At 34.8% G+C, this 18,719-nt stretch overlaps 2 protein-coding genes across 2 annotated transcripts in view; both read right to left on the reverse strand.

The window, feature by feature from the left end:
• The window catches only part of LOC107742707 (beta-soluble NSF attachment protein), an 11,735-nt gene extending 8,047 nt beyond the window's left edge, over positions 1-3,688 (reverse strand). Inside the window, exons 1-3 of the mRNA XM_016555738.1 lie at positions 3,464-3,688; positions 1,068-1,147; positions 674-790 (exon numbers count right to left, since the gene is read on the reverse strand). Coding sequence (XP_016411224.1) covers positions 674-790; positions 1,068-1,147; positions 3,464-3,561 — 295 coding nt within the window. The 5' untranslated portion in view covers positions 3,562-3,688. The remainder of the gene's footprint in view (positions 1-673; positions 791-1,067; positions 1,148-3,463) is intronic.
• Positions 3,689-5,711: 2,023 nt separating this feature from the next.
• Positions 5,712-18,719, reverse strand: part of LOC107742708 (glycerophosphocholine phosphodiesterase GPCPD1-like) — a 17,949-nt gene continuing 4,941 nt past the window's right edge. The window contains 17 exon segments of the mRNA XM_016555739.1: positions 5,712-6,633; positions 6,636-6,748; positions 8,667-8,827; positions 9,082-9,217; positions 10,995-11,131; positions 11,211-11,276; positions 11,672-11,730; positions 12,097-12,136; positions 12,235-12,312; positions 12,476-12,568; positions 12,661-12,715; positions 14,268-14,397; positions 14,740-14,902; positions 15,054-15,279; positions 15,570-15,693; positions 15,798-15,839; positions 17,433-17,508. Coding sequence (XP_016411225.1) covers positions 6,569-6,633; positions 6,636-6,748; positions 8,667-8,827; positions 9,082-9,217; positions 10,995-11,131; positions 11,211-11,276; positions 11,672-11,730; positions 12,097-12,136; positions 12,235-12,312; positions 12,476-12,568; positions 12,661-12,715; positions 14,268-14,397; positions 14,740-14,902; positions 15,054-15,279; positions 15,570-15,693; positions 15,798-15,839; positions 17,433-17,508 — 1,764 coding nt within the window. The 3' untranslated portion in view covers positions 5,712-6,568.

The following is an 18,719-nucleotide window of genomic DNA, read 5'->3' on the forward strand; positions in this document are numbered from 1 at the left end:
CAATAATGTACAGTATTTGAAAAATAATGTGTTTTTTGAACATTAAAGCATGTCAACATATTCTGTTACACCAAATACACAAAATAATAATCTTTAAAAAAGCATCATATGACCCCTTTAAAACTTCCAGTACTGATATTGTTTTCATAAACTAAAACAGAACTGAAATGAAATCAAATTGCTTAATTACTTCCAATAAAATGGGGTGAAAAAAATGAAAATTAGAAAGGATTTATATAATATGATTATTATATGAAATAAAAAATGTTTAAGTATTCAAAGAATTCAAACTAAACCTAAAACTAAAAATTAAAGCTATACAGAAACATTATTTTAAAAAATACTAACAAAAATGACAAGCACATAAACAAAATAGTCAAAAACAACAATGAAAACTAAACGTATATAAAGGCTAATTCAAAATATTAATAAATACTATAATAATGTAGAAATAATACCAAAATAACACTGTTCAGTTCACACAGAAACAACTCTTTTATAAAAATCGGATTAATTTAATGAATCCACTCAGCAATAAAGTGATAGGATGAACTTGTTTAGAAAGATATGACGGATCAACAAGTCATATATGATATATTCATCATGAGATGCATCAACATCTGTTTATTTAGAAGAAATCAACTGAATGTCATCTGTGATTCTGTGGCCTCACCTTGTGGATCTGCCTTCTTGAAGGCGTTTCCCGCATCGATGTAGCTGGTGGCCGAATCGTGTTTATTCTGAAGCTGCATGTGAAGTCTGGCCGCCTGACAGAAAGCATTGCCTGCAGCTGGATACAAACACACAAACCTCGTCAGAAGAATATGAATATACAATAAACATCATAATATATCCTGTCAATTACAAACAATTATTCAAGATGACACTAATGAGATTATATTCATTCAGAAATATTTATATTTTAGCAGTTGAACGTATATTAAAATGTACGAATTAAGGGTTCGTATTCAAACTATTTGAATGTATATTACATAGTGACATTTTAAGCATTATATAATACAATAAAGATGAAGCACGTCATGTCTGCACCACTAAAAAGCACATACCACTCCAGTTTTTGGCCATTTTGAACATGTTGGCTGCTCTGGCGTACATCTCACATGCCTCTTCCACTTTTTGATTTCCTCTGAAAGACGTGGGAAGATGCAGTTATATGCTTTTCGCACTTTAATATCTTAATGAAAACTATCATGTTTTCCTAATAAATCTACAAGCCAGAAGGTAAACGCTTTATAAATACTGGTTAGGATCAGTGTTGGGGAAAGTTACTTTTAAAAGTAATGCATTAAAATATTGCGTTACTCCATAAAAAAGTAACTAATTACGTTACTTAGTTACTTTTTATGGAAAGTAATGCGTTACGTTACTTTTGCGTTACTTTTTAAATCTGGACAGGGCTTGCATGTTTGTTTTTAAAATAAAAAAAGTTATATTTTTGGCAAATATAAAAGCCTTTTCACACCAAAAGTGAAATGAATAAGCCTCAGGTTGAAGGGAAAGTAAATTTACGTCCGTACAGTAGAATGCAGAAGAAGAAATTTCAACACACTTCAGCAATAAAAAAAGACACACAAATGTTTGTCTAGAGTAATTTTTGCTTATTAGTATGGTTAAACTGGATCATCGAAGGTCAAAAGCAAAGCCATTGGTTAATAGAATGGTATTAAATACATAAAGGATATTTGTGTTGTTTAACATTTAATTATTGCAGGTTTGCGTCATATTCTGAGTTGCATTATTTTTATTAATTTTGAGGAATACTGAATCTGTGGGGGGTTTTTTGTGAGTGAGATGAATTAATGCATATTCATATTTATTTTAGAACTACAGAAACATCTTCTGATTTCTCTCAACATGGGGACAGGAGAGCTGTCAATCAATAAATTGGAAAAAAAAAGTAACTTGCGTTACTTATTTGAAAAAGTAACTGTTTATGTTTATTTTCTTGTAAATTAAAAAGTAATGCGTTACTTTACTAGTTACTTGAAAAAAGTAATCTGATTACGTAACTCACGTTACTTCTAATGCGTTACCCCCAACACTGATAGTGGGCCACAAAGTCAACAAAAGTTTGTGAGCTCCACATGAGGTATAAGCATAATTATTTACTCTAATATGAATGAGCAAAGCATTCAGCTCCTGCATACACCCAGCTATAATTACACAAGGCTAGATTAAGTGAGTAAGAGGTTACACTGTTGTCAACCTCCCACTCACTCACTCACTCACTCACTCACACTCTCACAACCTTGTTAACAGTGCAGGGAACCTCTTTTGCTTTGGTAGACTGCCATAGGTAGATCAGTAAGGTTGTCCTGTTGCACTGCTGAAGCTTTTGACTATCTATTTTGTCTTTCTACCCAATTACTAAAGCATCACCACTCCACCCGGTGAGGAATATGCCCAAGAGAACAGATCCTCACAAGCATTGGGTCAGTTTTTAAGTGCCTCATATCATATTAATTCAAACTATTTGAAATCAATCCATTTCACAACATACTAGGTCAGAGCTTGTTTACTAGAAATAACACTGAATATGTTCTGAATATGTTTGCGGTGTCAATAAAGCATCTCACTGTTTCTGTCGACACCAGCCTCTTCAAAAAAATACGGATGTAAACTAAAGAATGGCTATAATCAGCCATTTTTGTAAGGTGTAAAACCATAAGTTATAACTATTAAAATAAGATTTCATTTTTTTTTTTTACTTTTAAATATATATTTTAAAATAAGTTAAATGTTAAAATTGTAATTTATTCTAATAAACGAATATTTAGTTTAATTTGTCATAAAATTTATAATCAGTACACTTATAAATATTTTATTGTACTACATTTAAGATGAATATTAAAATAGTACCATATTTTATTTCACATTAACTTTACATTATTGTTACATAATGTGTAACAGATTAAAAATACAGATCAAGTACATATATAAACATTACTAAAAAAATAAATAATTTGAAGCCCATATATAAATATGTATAAAGATGGTAGTACTATTGTACGTGTTACCTTTCTATTAATATTATTAGAGTGACATAAAAGCAAAAAAAATATGTAAATACTGCAGCCACTGCGCCACTAATGCACCAAACACAAAACACTTCACTTAGTGGCCCAATCATGAAATCACATCAATTATTATCATTATTTAAGTCATTATGATCATGCAAAAATCTTTTTTTTTTTTAAATCAGCTATGCATTGTAATGAACAAGCCCTTTTTTCTATCGATTGATGCGCAAAGCGGCCTGTCAAAGCTTGGGTCCTTGTAACGTTACAATAAAATCCATATATATTTGTAGTTTTTATGCAACTGGTAAACATAAAACCAAAGGTTAGAGCAACATGATCATACTGACAATATGATATTTTAACAGACTAACGTTAGCGGGCTGAACGGATAACTAGGGAAGGAAGCATGTATTTAATCTTACCCAAACATTCCTCCTAAAAACGAGCCGGAAGACTTCACTTTCTTATCGGCTTCAGCCATGAGCTGAATTGCCTCCTTTTCTTTCCCGGAACTGTCCATTATTTCTGTGGTTAAATGCACAGATAAACACTAAAATCTCCTTTCGTTTATCTGCCCGCTTCTCTTGCGCTCTGTCACTATGGCAGCGGGGGATTACTGTCATTGCGTTTATTAAGCGTGGGCGTTCAGGACGCTCGAGCAAAGCATTATGGGATTTGGAGTTTTGCGACCAAGCTTAAATAAACGGCCGTTAAAAAGAATCGAACACAAATAAACTACAACTCCCATAGAGACTCATAAATGCGCGTTACGTAATATTGCACTATTATATTGTAAGAAATTATGCCTGACTTCATATTGAAATCATTGTAGCCGCAATTTTATCAACTTAACGTTATAAGAACAATTTGAACTAAACAATAGCTGAATTAATTCGCGATTTGTAGTCGTTTAAATCTCCAGAATATGGTCAAATTAATTTTTTTTTTTTTTACTTTGATTAGATTTGTAGTTTAGTTTAGGTAGAGTATGTGAAGATAAAACATTGTAGGCTTAATTTTGCTTCATTATTGGTTTGCACAGCTCAAATAGGCTACAATTTGCATATAAAGAGAGCATGCTTTCACCACAATATTGATTAGGCCTAATCGGCAACAAGGTCCCGCACTGCCACGGCAGGTTATTATGACGAAGAATAAATGCACATTCCATACTGAGCACTAGATGGTACTGTAGATCACCAGACTAGTTCATATTCCGAAGAAAGCCTATTTAGGAAAAAAAAAATACACCTGTAATATTTTGTTTTCTTTTAGCATGAAATTAAAATGAACTAATAAGATTTCTGCCTTTACTAATTGTGAATTTACTATTTTATCCAATATGGTAAGACATATTGGGACATGAAAAGGTACTGAATAACAAGAATAACCAATGTATAAACACAAATGTGAGATACATTTTAACAGTGCATATCTGGAAGTGTAAAGACACCAAAACAGTGAAAGAAGAAACAGGCTAAAGTAGAACTTTATAGCAGTATACACTTTCAAAACTCAAATCATCTTCAAAGCACAGTAAAAGCGTCACACCTTTCCTCTGTTTATATCAAATTCATTTCAGGAAAGGGCGGTTTGTTTCCTTTCCTCTGCACTCTTATTTGCAGCAATGTGAAACACACGTAGCCAACTTGTATTGGCTGTTTTAAAACTAGCTAGACAGCATCTCTGGGCATCACAAGTGGCTTCAGAATGTGAGCAGCTCACTATGATTTGAGACACAGCTTTTAGAGAGGAAGGGAGTTTTGCTGGTGATTTTCCTTTGATGTTTATAGGTATAATGTGGTAGAACAACTGAAATTCTCACCTGCGGCCAGAGCAGAATGTTAAATATTAATGGACACGACCACAGCTGCAGAATGACATTACACACCAAAGGGTCAGATAAAAGAGCACTTTAACATGAAACATTTAAACACATCTAGTGCCCTTTAGTGAAGTCAACTTGCTCTAACATTTACAATCATCCTGTACCAAAGATTTATATTCTTGATGAAAACTTGTATTTACAACTACTGCCGTTTTATTTCTCACCTACCTTTTTTTTTTTACTTGAGATTTATTCAGCCCCAGCCCTTTAATGTAAAAATTACACGCAATGTTTTGTACATAATTTCAGTCTTATAGTGTATGTTTTTAATTAAATGTTTATTTATGCCACCATGACCTGGTCCTGGAAATTAAATAATTATGAATATTGAATATTTTTTAAATATAAATTATATTATTTTTAATGCTCAATTATTTTCAGATAGTTTAGCATTATAACAATTATTGTTATTATTAATAATATATATTTTTTTATATTTCATATTTTTCATTCAAAGTCTACCCGGCAATATTTGCATACTAATTTAAGATTGGTCTATTAGTGATTGGATTTTTTTTGGAGTTTTTCTTGAGAAAAACGTCATATGATTTATTAATGGAAAGAAAAGTATATGTTGTTTTACTATATAGTGCACTATAAGATGCATTAGCCATTTTATAGTCTGAATTGTAGTGTACACTTTCATTCCTATCCTATGTAGTGCACTACTTTCTTCCCATAATGCATGATCTTATAAATAGTGTACAACCGATGTATTATAATGATTTTGGTATCATCCCGAACAAAAAAAAAAATATATATATATATATGGATTTCATTGGTTTTAAATGTGTTTATTCTGGCTCTCAGAGCTTGTTCTGGTGTATGTTGGCATGGTGACACCCACAACACTGAGTGTGGATTCATACAGCAAGCTGCTGGAGTCCAGTGTGGCACTGAACAGCAAACATGCAGTATAAATACATGCTGAGAGATGAGACCACACTGATGCTCAGCAGCATATACCGGTTTACAGAGGCACATTCATTCAAATATACACCCATTTACAGTAAAGAGCCAATAGTCAATTGCACATCTGAATAAAAAAAGATGAAATTTTGTTCTGCTGAAACCAGAATGAATCTGTGGATGGATACAGTAGTGAAGAAATAATAACAATATACAAGGGAGGATCATGTTTATGAGCGTCTTTTTAAAGGCAAGACTCTCAAAATCTTTTAAGAGATTTTTAAAGAGGCAGGCCTCACTTTTAGCTACTGAAATGCAATAGCTATTTTAAATAATTGTAATTATTCAGTTATATTTGCGTGGTATAATAATCCTGCATTTTTGTTGTTCAAGAAATTAAAATACTACATTGGGTGTTAATGTTCAATACTCCTTCCGCAGATAAAGAAATCGATAAATACTTGAAGAGCGTTCCCAAGAATATTACACATTGTATACACCATTTTTTGCATCCAAATATACAGCAAATTGGCTAAACCAAGCAAATATATTGCCTTTGTGGAAGCTAGCGTTGTGTAATTGTCCCCAATATCATTCTTTACACGTGATTGCACTCTAAAACATCTCAGGCTTAAGTTTGGCTTAATGACGGAGTGTATTTGTGCGTTAGTTCTGGTGCATTGTGGGAAGATTACAGACATAGAGTGAATGTGGACTGGCTGTGTGGGTCTCAAGAGGAACTGAGGCCGGAATCGGACTCCCCGTTGGCCTCCTGGGCTTTTCCTGCGCACGGAATGAGCAGGGAATGCTGTAGGTGGAGCAGGCACACGTTTGAATGACCTCCTTTAGAGTTCCCCCCTGTTCCTCTACATTGAAGATGTTTGGCTTCTCGAGCTTGTCATCGCAGATTCTGTGGATACAAAACATTATTTTAGCTGAGGGAAAGAAAAAGGAGTGTCATCTAACAAGGAAAACGCTAGAAGGAAGTTTCATTAACGTAAAAGTAGCCATCTGGGGTGAAGGGGAGGGGATTTTTCAGCCATGCCTTCATCAAGATCCTCAGTCATGCTGGTTTGAGAGCAGAAGCCATTAATCCATCCATCCATTCATTTATCCTTCAATGATTAAGTCATTGAGGTCCACGGAGGGGATTCATGCACTGTTAACGTGGCTAGTACTGAAAAATTCACAGTGGAAATAAAACAAATGCCCATCTGCACTGTAATTTGTGTAATACGGGTTGTGGGAGGGAAGCTAGGTCACCCACATAAAGAGGAAGTCTCGAAATCTCAGAATGATGTAACAGGCAGCTGAACCTTAACCCAGTGTTGAATAATTGAAATAAAAGCTAGTCAAAAACAAAACTCCACAGTTTTACGGCCTCACATCATTGCAGTAAAACACTGCGGTTCTTGTGGTGCTAGTCGGTGAGAATGATCAGTCAGGCAGCAGCCAAATGCCCATAAAAAATACAAACAACCGGGAAACAAGACATTACGGGCGTCAGAGGAAGTTGAAGCATTGGGCTTTGGCACCAAGCATTCATGTATTCTGAGAAAAGAGGCAAATTACCACAACATGGTGTGAGGAACATTTAAAAAAGGAAAAAGGGATTAAAAGTTTAAGGAGAGATGTGGAAAGAGTCAATAATGCATAGAAATATTTGGTTACCAAGGAAATAGAGTCACATCAAACAAATTAAAGGTTAAACTTGAAATCTTTTGCAGACTGTTTGGTTGGTTGGTTTTGGTAGTAAAAGGTTATTATTGTATATATTTAAGTATTGTGTGTGTATACTAATACGAAAAATAATGAACAATTTTTCCAAATTGCAATGAAAATAACTAACACTAAATAAATGACAAACTAACGAAACTAAACAACAACAAAAAAAACATACAGGTTTGGAATGAGCAGAGATAAAACATGATGACAGAATTTTCATTTTTGGGTCAATTATTCCATTAAATTTCAATAAACAGGAACACAGTTTCTCTAAGCAGGTCTTGAGGGTTTTACTGCAGTGGAGAAGGAACAAAAATACAGAACAAATATTAGCTGAACTGTCAGAAAGTGCAAGAAAAAAAATCTGCAAACACTGCATTGTTATGTAAACATATGTCAGTGTTTGATGGACCTCAGAAATGCTTTTACTGGATAAAGTTTACAGCTACATTTTTAACACATACTGTACATACACAATGATATTTACACAGCGGACGGAGGTTCAGTCTGATTGTAACGAATTGAAAAGTGCAAGCATAAACACAGAACATCATTGATTAGTTTAACCTTTACCCAGATGAAACACAGCTTCAATCAGACCTGTGTTGATATGCCCGGACCATCAGGGAACAGCCATAAACCACACGTGATTTACACGGACATGAATGCAAAGGCTGTCATGGAATCTATATTGAAAGAGTCAACATGGCAGTCAAATTAAGGTGATAACATCACCTGCTGTGGGTTAATGCATTATGCTTCTACTTTATGATTACTCTTTCAACAATGTCACCACATTCTACACGTTTGTAGCATTTATTTCTTTTCCCTGAGTTCTTATAGTTTTTGTTTCTCACGCCAAAAACACAATTGACCAATTTCTACCCCTTTTCTGACTCTTAGAATTAAACAGAATGTTATTGCTACTGTACCTTTATCACTAGCTGATTTGCTTATCACGTGTGAAATGTTTAACTATATGATGTTAATATGTAATGCAAGTAAACGTTTAATCAATATTCTCAGCCCTATAAAGACTGCTGTTGGATTAGCAAGTGAGGAACCGAATGTTCCCTAGTACAGCAAGACAAATTAGAGCCCACCTGTCATATATGAGGCCATCAATGCCGTGTTCCCTCAACTTCATCCTGTTGTCATGGTCGTTGTTGTAGTCGCCCCAGCAGAAGACCACCAGCCCTTTAGACTGAGCCTCTCTGATGAACTCCATGTTTCGCAAGAGCTCATCAGTGTGAGCGCTGATTCCCTGTGAGCGCATTGAAAAGTCTTTATTTCATCTTTGTCATGAAATCTGACATGGAAAACAATACAGCCACATTCCTCTTGCAGGTAAACAAATCTCACAGAAGCCAAACAACACAATTAGATCTCTTTCACTTCGTAGGTTTGGAGAGTTTGTGATTAAATGTTCATGCTGCCAAACTGGGCATCTCTCCATGCTATTTCACAATTATGTTCTGAAGTGTCAACAGCTGTGCTGTCACACCACCGTTCTCTTACCAGTATGTTCTCACTCTGAGCAAAGCTCATGGCGATCTTAGTGCTCTGGCAGCGGATGTCCATGAGTTCAGGGTAGAGGTCTGTCACTCCTTGGGTCAGAAACAGGATGGGGTATTTGTTCTGTTTTTGCCTCACCCTGAAGACGACGACATAATTTATTTCAACTTAACCACAACATCAAGGTTGACTATTTATTCTTTCAAGGAAGAGTTCACCCAAAAATGAAAATCTGCTATAAGTTTACTCACCTTCAGACCAAGATGTAGATGAGTTTGTTTCTTCATCAGAACGGTTTTGGAGAGATGAAGCATTACATCACTTGCTCACCAATGGGATCCTCTGCAGTGAATGGGTGCCGTCAGAACGAGTCCAAACATCTGATAAAAACATCACAATAATCCACAAATAATCCACATCACTACAGTGCATCAATTACCGCCTTGTGAAGTGAAAAGCTGCATGTTTGTAAGAAGCAAATCCATCATTAAGGCATTTTAAACTGTTGCTTCTGGCCAAAATATAAGTCCAAAATCCATAATACTGCTTACACCAGTGAAAAAGTCCATCCTCTATTGTCCTCTCACATCAAAATCCACAAACATATTTGTTTAAAACTGTTTTAGACTGTTTTCGCTTGTAAACGGTGCTTGACCTGTGCATATTTCTCTCCTGATTCAGACAAAACAACTTTTTCATTGGAGAAAGCAAAATAATGGATAGAGAACTCATATTTTAGCCAGAGGCAACATTTAAGTTAAAAACACCTTAATGATGGATTTGTTGATTACATTTGTTTATTCACAAGACGTTAACTGACAGACTGGAGTGGTGTGGATTACCTGAGGATTATCGTGATGCTTTTATCAACTGTTTGGACTCTCGTTCTGACGGCACCCATTCACTGCAGAGGATCCATTGGTGGGCAAGTGATGTAATGCTTCATTTCTCCAAATCTGTTCTGATGAAGAAACAAACTCATCTACATTTTGGACTAGAGATCGACCGATTGATCGGCCGGCCGATTAATTGGGCCGATTTTTGGCCTTTTTTAATTAATCGGCATCGGCCGATTGTGCTGCAAATTAGGCTGATTTATAGGCAGGCGCATCTGCGGGCAGCTAAGCGTTGTTGCGGAACGCCGTACCGAGAACTCACACTATTTTTGTTTTATTTTTGTTATCACCTAGATGGTCATTTGACTTATAGCAGTGTCCAGTGTTTCCCATAAATTGAGTTATTTGTGAAGGCTCGTCACAATATCAAAACTGACCACCACAAATAGATTTTCCAAAAGGCTTATACTTCCTTGAATAAACTGAGCACTGCACGTTTCAAAATTAAAGTGCAGCGCGTGTGTTTTTATATGAATGCATCTTTGAAAAGAACCGACCGTCTTCAGAAAAGCTTTGATGTCATTTTTATTTCTCTTTCCAGCAATGCCTGATAAAGCAAACAAACAAAAAGCATGCTTCAGAACTGTTTTGAGAAGGTGCTTAAGTTTTGAGCCATGTATTATTACTATGAATTAAGCTACTACTACTACTACTATTACTATCTTGTACACTGATGAAGGGGAAAAAAGAAAAAGAAAATCGGCCAAACAAATCAGCATCATATATCGGCTTTTTATATCGGTATTTCTAAATATCGGCATCGGCCAGAGAAAAACCCATATCGGTCTACCTCTATTTTGGACAGTCTAAGGGTGAGTAAATTTTTTTTGCCAATTTTAATTTTTATGTGAACTATTTCTTGAATAAATGTCCCTGTCCCTGGACTATTGTGCAAATAACATTTTAAAGAAACATGTGGTTGGTTTATACTGTGCTTAAATTGCCTGCCATAGTACAAATATATACAACCTTAAAATATCTGTGCATTATTAGAATATGCACATGAACAAGACCTCTTACATTGTGCAGACATCAGGATCAAAACATGAGAAGACTATTCTCCTATTGCCAGCGTTCTGCAGCACACATGTGAGGATGATGTCCAAGAACTGATTCATGTTGAAGTAGGTGGAGAGTTTCGCATCCCAGGAGCCATCCTGTTTGGAGAAACAGATACATGAGGGTGTTTTTCTCTCCAGTAACACTGAGATCAAACCAGCTTGAGGCAACACAAACCTTGAACTGACAAATCCACTTTAGTTCAATGTTGAATCCCACATGATCTGGAACAGCCTGGAATATCTGAAACATAATATCAAATGAGAAAAGAGGTTAACCAAGCAGTACAGGTTGGCAATATAAGCAAACATTTACCACAATTTTCTTAAATGTTTGGTCAATAAAAAAGTTGAAAAAGTTGCTTAAACTACTAAAAAGATTTTTAAAAATGTATATATATTTATTTTTTATTTTATCTTAATAATATGTGATATATATATATATATATATATATATATATATATATATATATATATATATATATATATATGTGTGTGATAATATGTGTGTATATATACATATAAATATATATGTGTGTGTGTGTGTATACGTGTATATACATACCACAAAAACAAACCTGTGTGTGTGTGTGTGTGTGTGTGTGTGAGAGAGTGTGTGAAGAGATAAAGCTGTCATACCTGTGAAAGGGAAGGGAAAGGCTGGTGCTCATCTATATACTCCTCTTCATCCTGCAAGTCTAGACAAAGCAAACCCACAAAAACAATTATCTTTCTCTATTTAACAGCTAACTGTTTATTCAGGTCAATACAGCTCAACAGAGGCTTGGATTCTAAGCCCTAAACAAAAACAACCAGATCTGAGATCGATCACAACACTGATTTACAGCAAAAAAAGTATTTGAATTTTTTTATTTCTTAGCACTAAAAAAACATCATTATGGAGATCTTGAATTAGATTTTTACTTCAGGAACCTGACTGTGGATAACAGACAAAACACTGCACATTAATCGGTCTTTAAAGCCACCAACTAGTTTGACAAGTAGTTATATAATGATCTGCATTTGTATTGTACTTTCGTGACATAAATCAATCCAAATTCTACCTTTGTGGTCATGAACTTCCATGGCAGTTGTGTGGGCCAGCTGTGAAAACCAAACACATTCACACTCATCAATATCAGCATGGAGATAATTGCATTTCATTGATCAATCACAGCAAAAGAATCTGAAATAAGCCTTACTTTTAAAAGCTGAAGTTCATCAAATGTAAGATCTTTGACAGGAACTTCGAACAATATCATTGATTTCTTGTCATTTTTCTATAAAAGGACACAAGAAATGTAAAGCACAAGCGAATAGATTATCTTTTTTCCTTTTGTTTTGCAGTTTCGATCAGTGTTTACTATACTGAAGGACACTAAATGAGTTGTGCAAACAGTGACTTTTCACTGTCAAGTAATGGGAGCCAAATGTGATTGTTACCTTTTTAGTAGAAATACAGCAGGTGAGATCATGGTATACGATTGGAACTAAATCTTTAGAGAGATGAACATCAAACTCTACATAAGCAGCTCCCTGAGGAAAAAACAAGATACGCTTTAACCTTATATTTTATATAACAAAACTTAATGCATTTTGGTTGAGTTGCATTCTTTATTTACACTCACATGGTTGGCCGCACTTAGAAATGAGGCAATTGTGTTTTCCCTGATCTTATGATGCCTGAAATAAGAGAATCATATTTTCATCAGCAACAAATTTCTTTCTGTTAAACATGCACTTCTCTCTCAAACTTTGTTCATGCAGCAACGCTGAAGTGTGCTTGTGTTATCATAAACTAAGGTGTGTTTATTATGTTTTCCTGCTTTATAGTTTTTACAGAGCCTGTTACACAGGCTGTGCAAAAATTCAAAAGTCAATACACACCGTAGATGTTTGAAAGGCAACATCTGTTGCAAAAAAAAAAAAAAAAACAGGACTGAGGTCAATATTTTTTTACTTACAGTTTCAGTGCAAAATGTCAGGGGATCCGAAGGGATTTTACTTTTACTTTTACTTTAGTAGACTACTGTAATGCAAATAATAATAATCATTATAATAATATAATAAAAATAATAGTAAAAAAAATTGTTAAATTGTAAAAACTTTTGGTCTTATATTCAGTTTGTAATATTAGTCTTATATTTATTATTCATTTATTTAATTTACTGATTAAAAAATGTCTGGGAAAACAACATATACAGTGCCCTCCTTAAGTATTGGGACAGTAAAAAAAAATTGCTCTGTTTGCTGTGGAGTCAATAAATCTGTAAATATGATTAAATTATGTATATGAGGCAAAACTACAGAATGTCACATTTTATTATTGGGTGATTCAACACATAGATGTTTTACCAGCTAAGAAGATCAGCACTTGTAGAGTTTCATCCCTCTATCTGATGTGAGCATAAGTATTGGAACAGTTGCCTCACAGGTCTTTCTAAGTCATCAGCTGTGTCCTGTTGCATTAATTGTTCAGTTATTAAAAGCAGGGAATGTGTCATATCAGTTATATCCATTGCTTCTGCATTCTGAGTCTTGCATTCGATGACGACACACACAAACCAGGATGAAGACGAGGGAGCTGACTTTGAGAGAAAAGCAAGCAATTTGGATGCTAAAAGAAAAGAGGAAGTCAATTAGATCTATAGCAAAAACAAAGAGCATGAAGAAATCAAGAGTTTGGAAACCACCGGCGACATCAGCAGCCAACAACGACCTGATCGGCTGAGAAAAACAACAGTAGTTGATGACAGACAAATCATAAAAGCTGTGAAAATGAACCCTAAAATAAGTGTCTGTAAAATCACCGCTCTGACAATCTACTGTCCGCAGGAGACTTTGACACAGAACTACAGAGGCTACAGCAAGATGCAAACCTCTGACCAGCACCAAAAATAGAAAGGCAAGATTAGAGTTTGCAAAAAAGCACAAAGGTGAGCCAGTAGAGTTTTGGAACTGTATTTATGAACAGGTGAGACAAAGATCAACCTTTATCTAAGTGATGGGAAAGCAAAAGTGTGGAGAAAAAAGGGAACTGCAAATGATCCCAAGCATACAACTGCTGTCCTTTTTATTTGGTAAAATATGTATGTGTTGAAACAGCTAATAATAAAATGTGACTTTCTGTAGTTTTGTCTCATATTCATCTTTTAATCATATTTGCAGATGTCTTGACTTGTATACACACACACACACACACACACATATATATCTCCACACTGTTGCTACTCACTTGGGAGCATGTGTGCTTCCTGCTCCTCTGTGTCCAACAACCAGAGCGCTCCTTTTCTTCCAGTATTTGGTGAAAGACTGGCTCATGTCACACTGAAAGCCTTGGATAGGACGCGTCACCAAGTAATCCACTGAAATCCCATAAAGAATAAAAGCATTTATTTTATTTAATGTTTAAGCCAACACTTAATGCTTAAATTTAATGAAATCAGCACATCAGTAAATGAATGGCATCATAACCACAGTATCTAGCTACTTAGCTACAATGCAAGCAGGGAGTGGATCTTTCCAACATGAGTGACTTTACCCTCTATTTACATAGTCTGTGACGTGTTTACAGAGGCAAATGTTGTGTGCATGCAGTAAAAGAACAGATACTATCATGGGCAGCAGGAATGTGCATTAGTTTTATGGTGTAAAATAAATGAGATGTTTAGACTTTGAACAACAGTGCATTGTGGTACTGATTATACCTCTAACTTTTCCAATAGTCTGTCTGGCATTCCGGCTCATGATGGGTAGGGTGACCACATCCTGATCTTTGCCACTCTCCACAAAAGTGGATGACAAGAGGATTGTGGTGCCCACGTGACCTGGATGGACATCACCCTGAACCACAGTCTCACTCAGGTCCTCCTAAACAACAAAGACGTGACATAACAATCATAAGTCACCAAAAGGATTTGTGCAAAATGAATGTAAATTAATTTAAAAACTCCATCAAAATGCTTTGTGATGCAATTGTGGACAAAATCTTCCTATTAAACAATACCAAAGATGTCCGTACCTCAAAGAACTCAAAGGTGAGCTCTAGGTTGTCGGGATCCATGGTGTGAATACTGTATTCGGTCCACTGGGAGGGTTCAAGGGCGTATCCACATTCTGGCTGGGAATGACGAGACTTATATCCGCTGTCACTGATCATACTGAACTCCAGCGTAGTGGTCATCTTATGCCATGATGAAGGGCTTTCCTCTTCTTCCTCCTCGATACCTTCCAGCATCAGCTTCAATCTAAAATATATGAATTTTATTTTAGCATATTCTTTCAGTGAAATCAGGCATCAAAACAGTATAATAAGAATTTTAAAAGACAAATAAATGTTTAGTACTTGGTCTATAATAATGTATAGTGCTTGACTTGAAAAAAAAAAATTTGCAATATTTTGCATCCCACTAATTAACAGATCAATTTGACTAGTATTTTTTTTTCTTAGAACATACTTCTAAGGACCTTGTGACTGACTGACCTTGAGATAAGCTTTCTAAGAGTTAAATATGTATTCTGTACTGAAGGATATTACCTGAAGCGTGACTTCTTAAATTTTTTCTTAGTAATAGATACTGGAGTTTTCACAGAGTAATGAAGCCTGAGACGAATTTCTGTCTGGCACGTCAACCAGCCAGAGTCCACACACTCAATGCCATCTGCAGATCAAACAACTTTTATTTGCATGGTAAGTAAGAAAGATAGCATGATGTTGTTTTGTTTTGCATTAAAACGTTTATGTAGTTTAAATTATCAAACTTACTATGGACTCCAAAATGTCCATCGTCAATCACGAGCTCAGGTTCTGCAAGACATAACAAATTTTCATATTCTACAAAAGTTAAGAGTCACCAGTACAGAGTAAATAGACACCACCACCATGACACATTCATTTTCTGGTTTGTTTCTTAAACAATCAAAATATACAGATAAAAATAAGTGTTCAGTTTGCTCCGTACTGGATGGAGCTCTACACGTTTGTAGCCTTATATCATACAAGCAAGAAATAGGCATGTTAGAATTTAAGAGTAACACTAAAGATAATTATAATAGATTAATACTTGATTGGCAAAAGTTAAATAACAATAATCTAAATGCATAATCCAGCAAGTGTTACCATGCAAGCAAATTGTTTTGTGGCAACACAAAGAAATACTGACAAACTTTTAAAGAACATAACACGTTGCATCTGGAGCAAACAGTTACATGATTAAAACTATGGATCCTGCCAAGTAAAAAAAAAAAAACAATAGTATAGATGTATTGTGTTATGTAATAAATTGTTTTGCATAGTTTGTTAAATGCATGTGTGTTAATTGTGTTGTGTATGTAAATACAGAAGCGTTAAATGCATGTATGCTTTAAAATACATTTTAATGTTGTTTTTAATGTAAAAATAAACTCAAGATAATTAAAGAAATTATTTTTAAAACTTCTTTCAAAGAAATAAAAAGTGTGTTGTGCATGTAAATAAAGAAGCGTTAAATGCATTTGTCCATTAAATGCTTTAAAAATTAACTCAAAATAATTCATTTAATCATTAGAAAATAAATCAAGGAAAAATGTGTGTGGTGTGCATGTAAATAAAGAAGCTTTAAATGCACGTGTTTTAAAATAGATCTTTTTAATGTAGCTTCTAAAGTAAAAATCAACTATTAAAAATGAACACATTAAAAAAAAAACTTTCTTTAAAGAATTAAACCCAAAAATTTAAAGTGGCTAAATTAGAGGAAGGCAAAAGAAAAAAAGGGTTGCTTGTAAACCCAAAAATGTGCCAGTGAAAACTGCTTTGCTCTGTTTATCTATGAGGAGTAATAGCCCACTAAATGTTATGGTTTCTAATAATTAAGTTCCATTAGATTCCCTTAAGTTTATTGACATTACATCTGTCCATGACAAATAACACTAAAATCATATTAAATCAGATTTTTATTATTTTCTTTAGAACATGCATCAATGATTTATGCACAATAAGACCATGGGCATTTATTTAGAAAGTAAATAGGGTTATTTACTTTTTTTTTTTTAAATGTTGCTGGTCTTATTGTGCATGATACACTGATGAAAATAAGAAAATAATATGGGTAGGGGAAAATAATATTAACCAACAACAATCATGGCCACTCTAAAGTCTAGTAATGTTCTGAGAGATAAAATTAAGTCCCACATCACATTAATTTCCAATAGTTCCATTCATTTGGAAATAGGTCATATTTCAAACGTGAAATGTGTTGTGAATGTTTCATGTAGTCTTTAAAAAAGCTGAATTCAGCATGTATTGATAATTCTCGCTTAGAGTTAAAGGGGACAAACTGATCTGAATGTAATAAGAATGAAGGAAGGAGTCTACGGGTTGCATTAGACACTCAAACGTGTGGACTATTCTGGGATCAGATACCTGAGGGACTCAATGAGCGTGGCAGCTGATGGGTCTCCCATCTACTGACTATGACTTGACATGGCCCACCTGCATTCTGTAATTTCAAATGGGGGTTAAGATTATGGACAGATTTTGGAAAAACAAAGCCCACTTTGGCCATTCAAACCAAAGTCTCACTCCTGAAAAAAAGAATATGAAATATAGTCACCACTTTCTGCCAGCCAGCCAGTTGGTTGACATCTGAAAAGTGGGCTGATTGATTAGTCAGAAGAAACACATTGGCATTTTTCACAGTGTTTAGCTAGAGATCTCCAGGTTATTTATATATGTAAAAAAAAATTTTTTAAAAAAAAGCTTTGGAAATCCTTATACTTACCACCTCAAATGAGCTTACTTTTCCGCTAATACTTTCCTAACTATGAGTAATTGTTTCAAAATTCTTAATTCTTGTTGAAAATATTTCTGTTCTAAATTCTAAAAGAATATTTCTGGCTGGGAGATAACAACTGACATGTAAATATTATGCATAAAGGACAACATGTTAGGAGGGGCTCGCAGGAAACCTGTTCCAGAAATGTCATTCTCCAGGAAAAAAAATAATAATAAGTACCAGTAAACCTTATTACTTAATAATAATACTTATTAATAAGTAATAAGTATTAATAATAATAAGAGTGGAGTTCAGCTAAAAGAGATTAACAGCTGTGAGGAGAATGACCTGGAAACCCCACACACGCACACAGAAGGATTTCAACAACTTCAACTCTTAAAAAATCTATTACATTTAATTACTTGCATTCTTTTTTCTATGTAAACATGTGCTAGACAGACATGTTTGACCGGTTGTGATCATGTGTCTTGCTCATGACACGGCATTCTAAAAACGCAGCGCTCAAGTTCAACAAGTTCAACTTTTAAAGGAGACATATTATGCCCCTTTTTACAATATGTAATATAAGTATCTGGTGTCCCCAGAATGTGTCTGTGAAATTTAATCTCAAAATACCCCACAGATCCTTTATTATATCATTTTGAAAATGCCTATTTTGAGTGGAAGCAGAAACAGGCTGCTTTTCGTTCCTGTCATTTAAATGCAGATGAGCTGCTGCTCCCCGCCCCATTTTCCAGAATAGAGCTGCGCCATTACAGCTCATACCTGCTAAAAAACATCTGTTTTGGTTCTGATTATCATGTTTATTGCGCTGAAATCATGCATTTTAAACAATATTAGTTTAAACTTCTGATATGCGGTTTTCTGAGCGCACACATCCGAAGCACACGGACAGAAAGCGGCTGCCACAGCAT

The sequence above is a fragment of the Sinocyclocheilus rhinocerous genome, unplaced genomic scaffold, assembly GCF_001515625.1.
Source record: "Sinocyclocheilus rhinocerous isolate Xijiao unplaced genomic scaffold, SAMN03320098_v1.1 scaffold1038, whole genome shotgun sequence".
In the NCBI taxonomy this organism is placed as follows: domain Eukaryota; kingdom Metazoa; phylum Chordata; class Actinopteri; order Cypriniformes; family Cyprinidae; genus Sinocyclocheilus; species Sinocyclocheilus rhinocerous.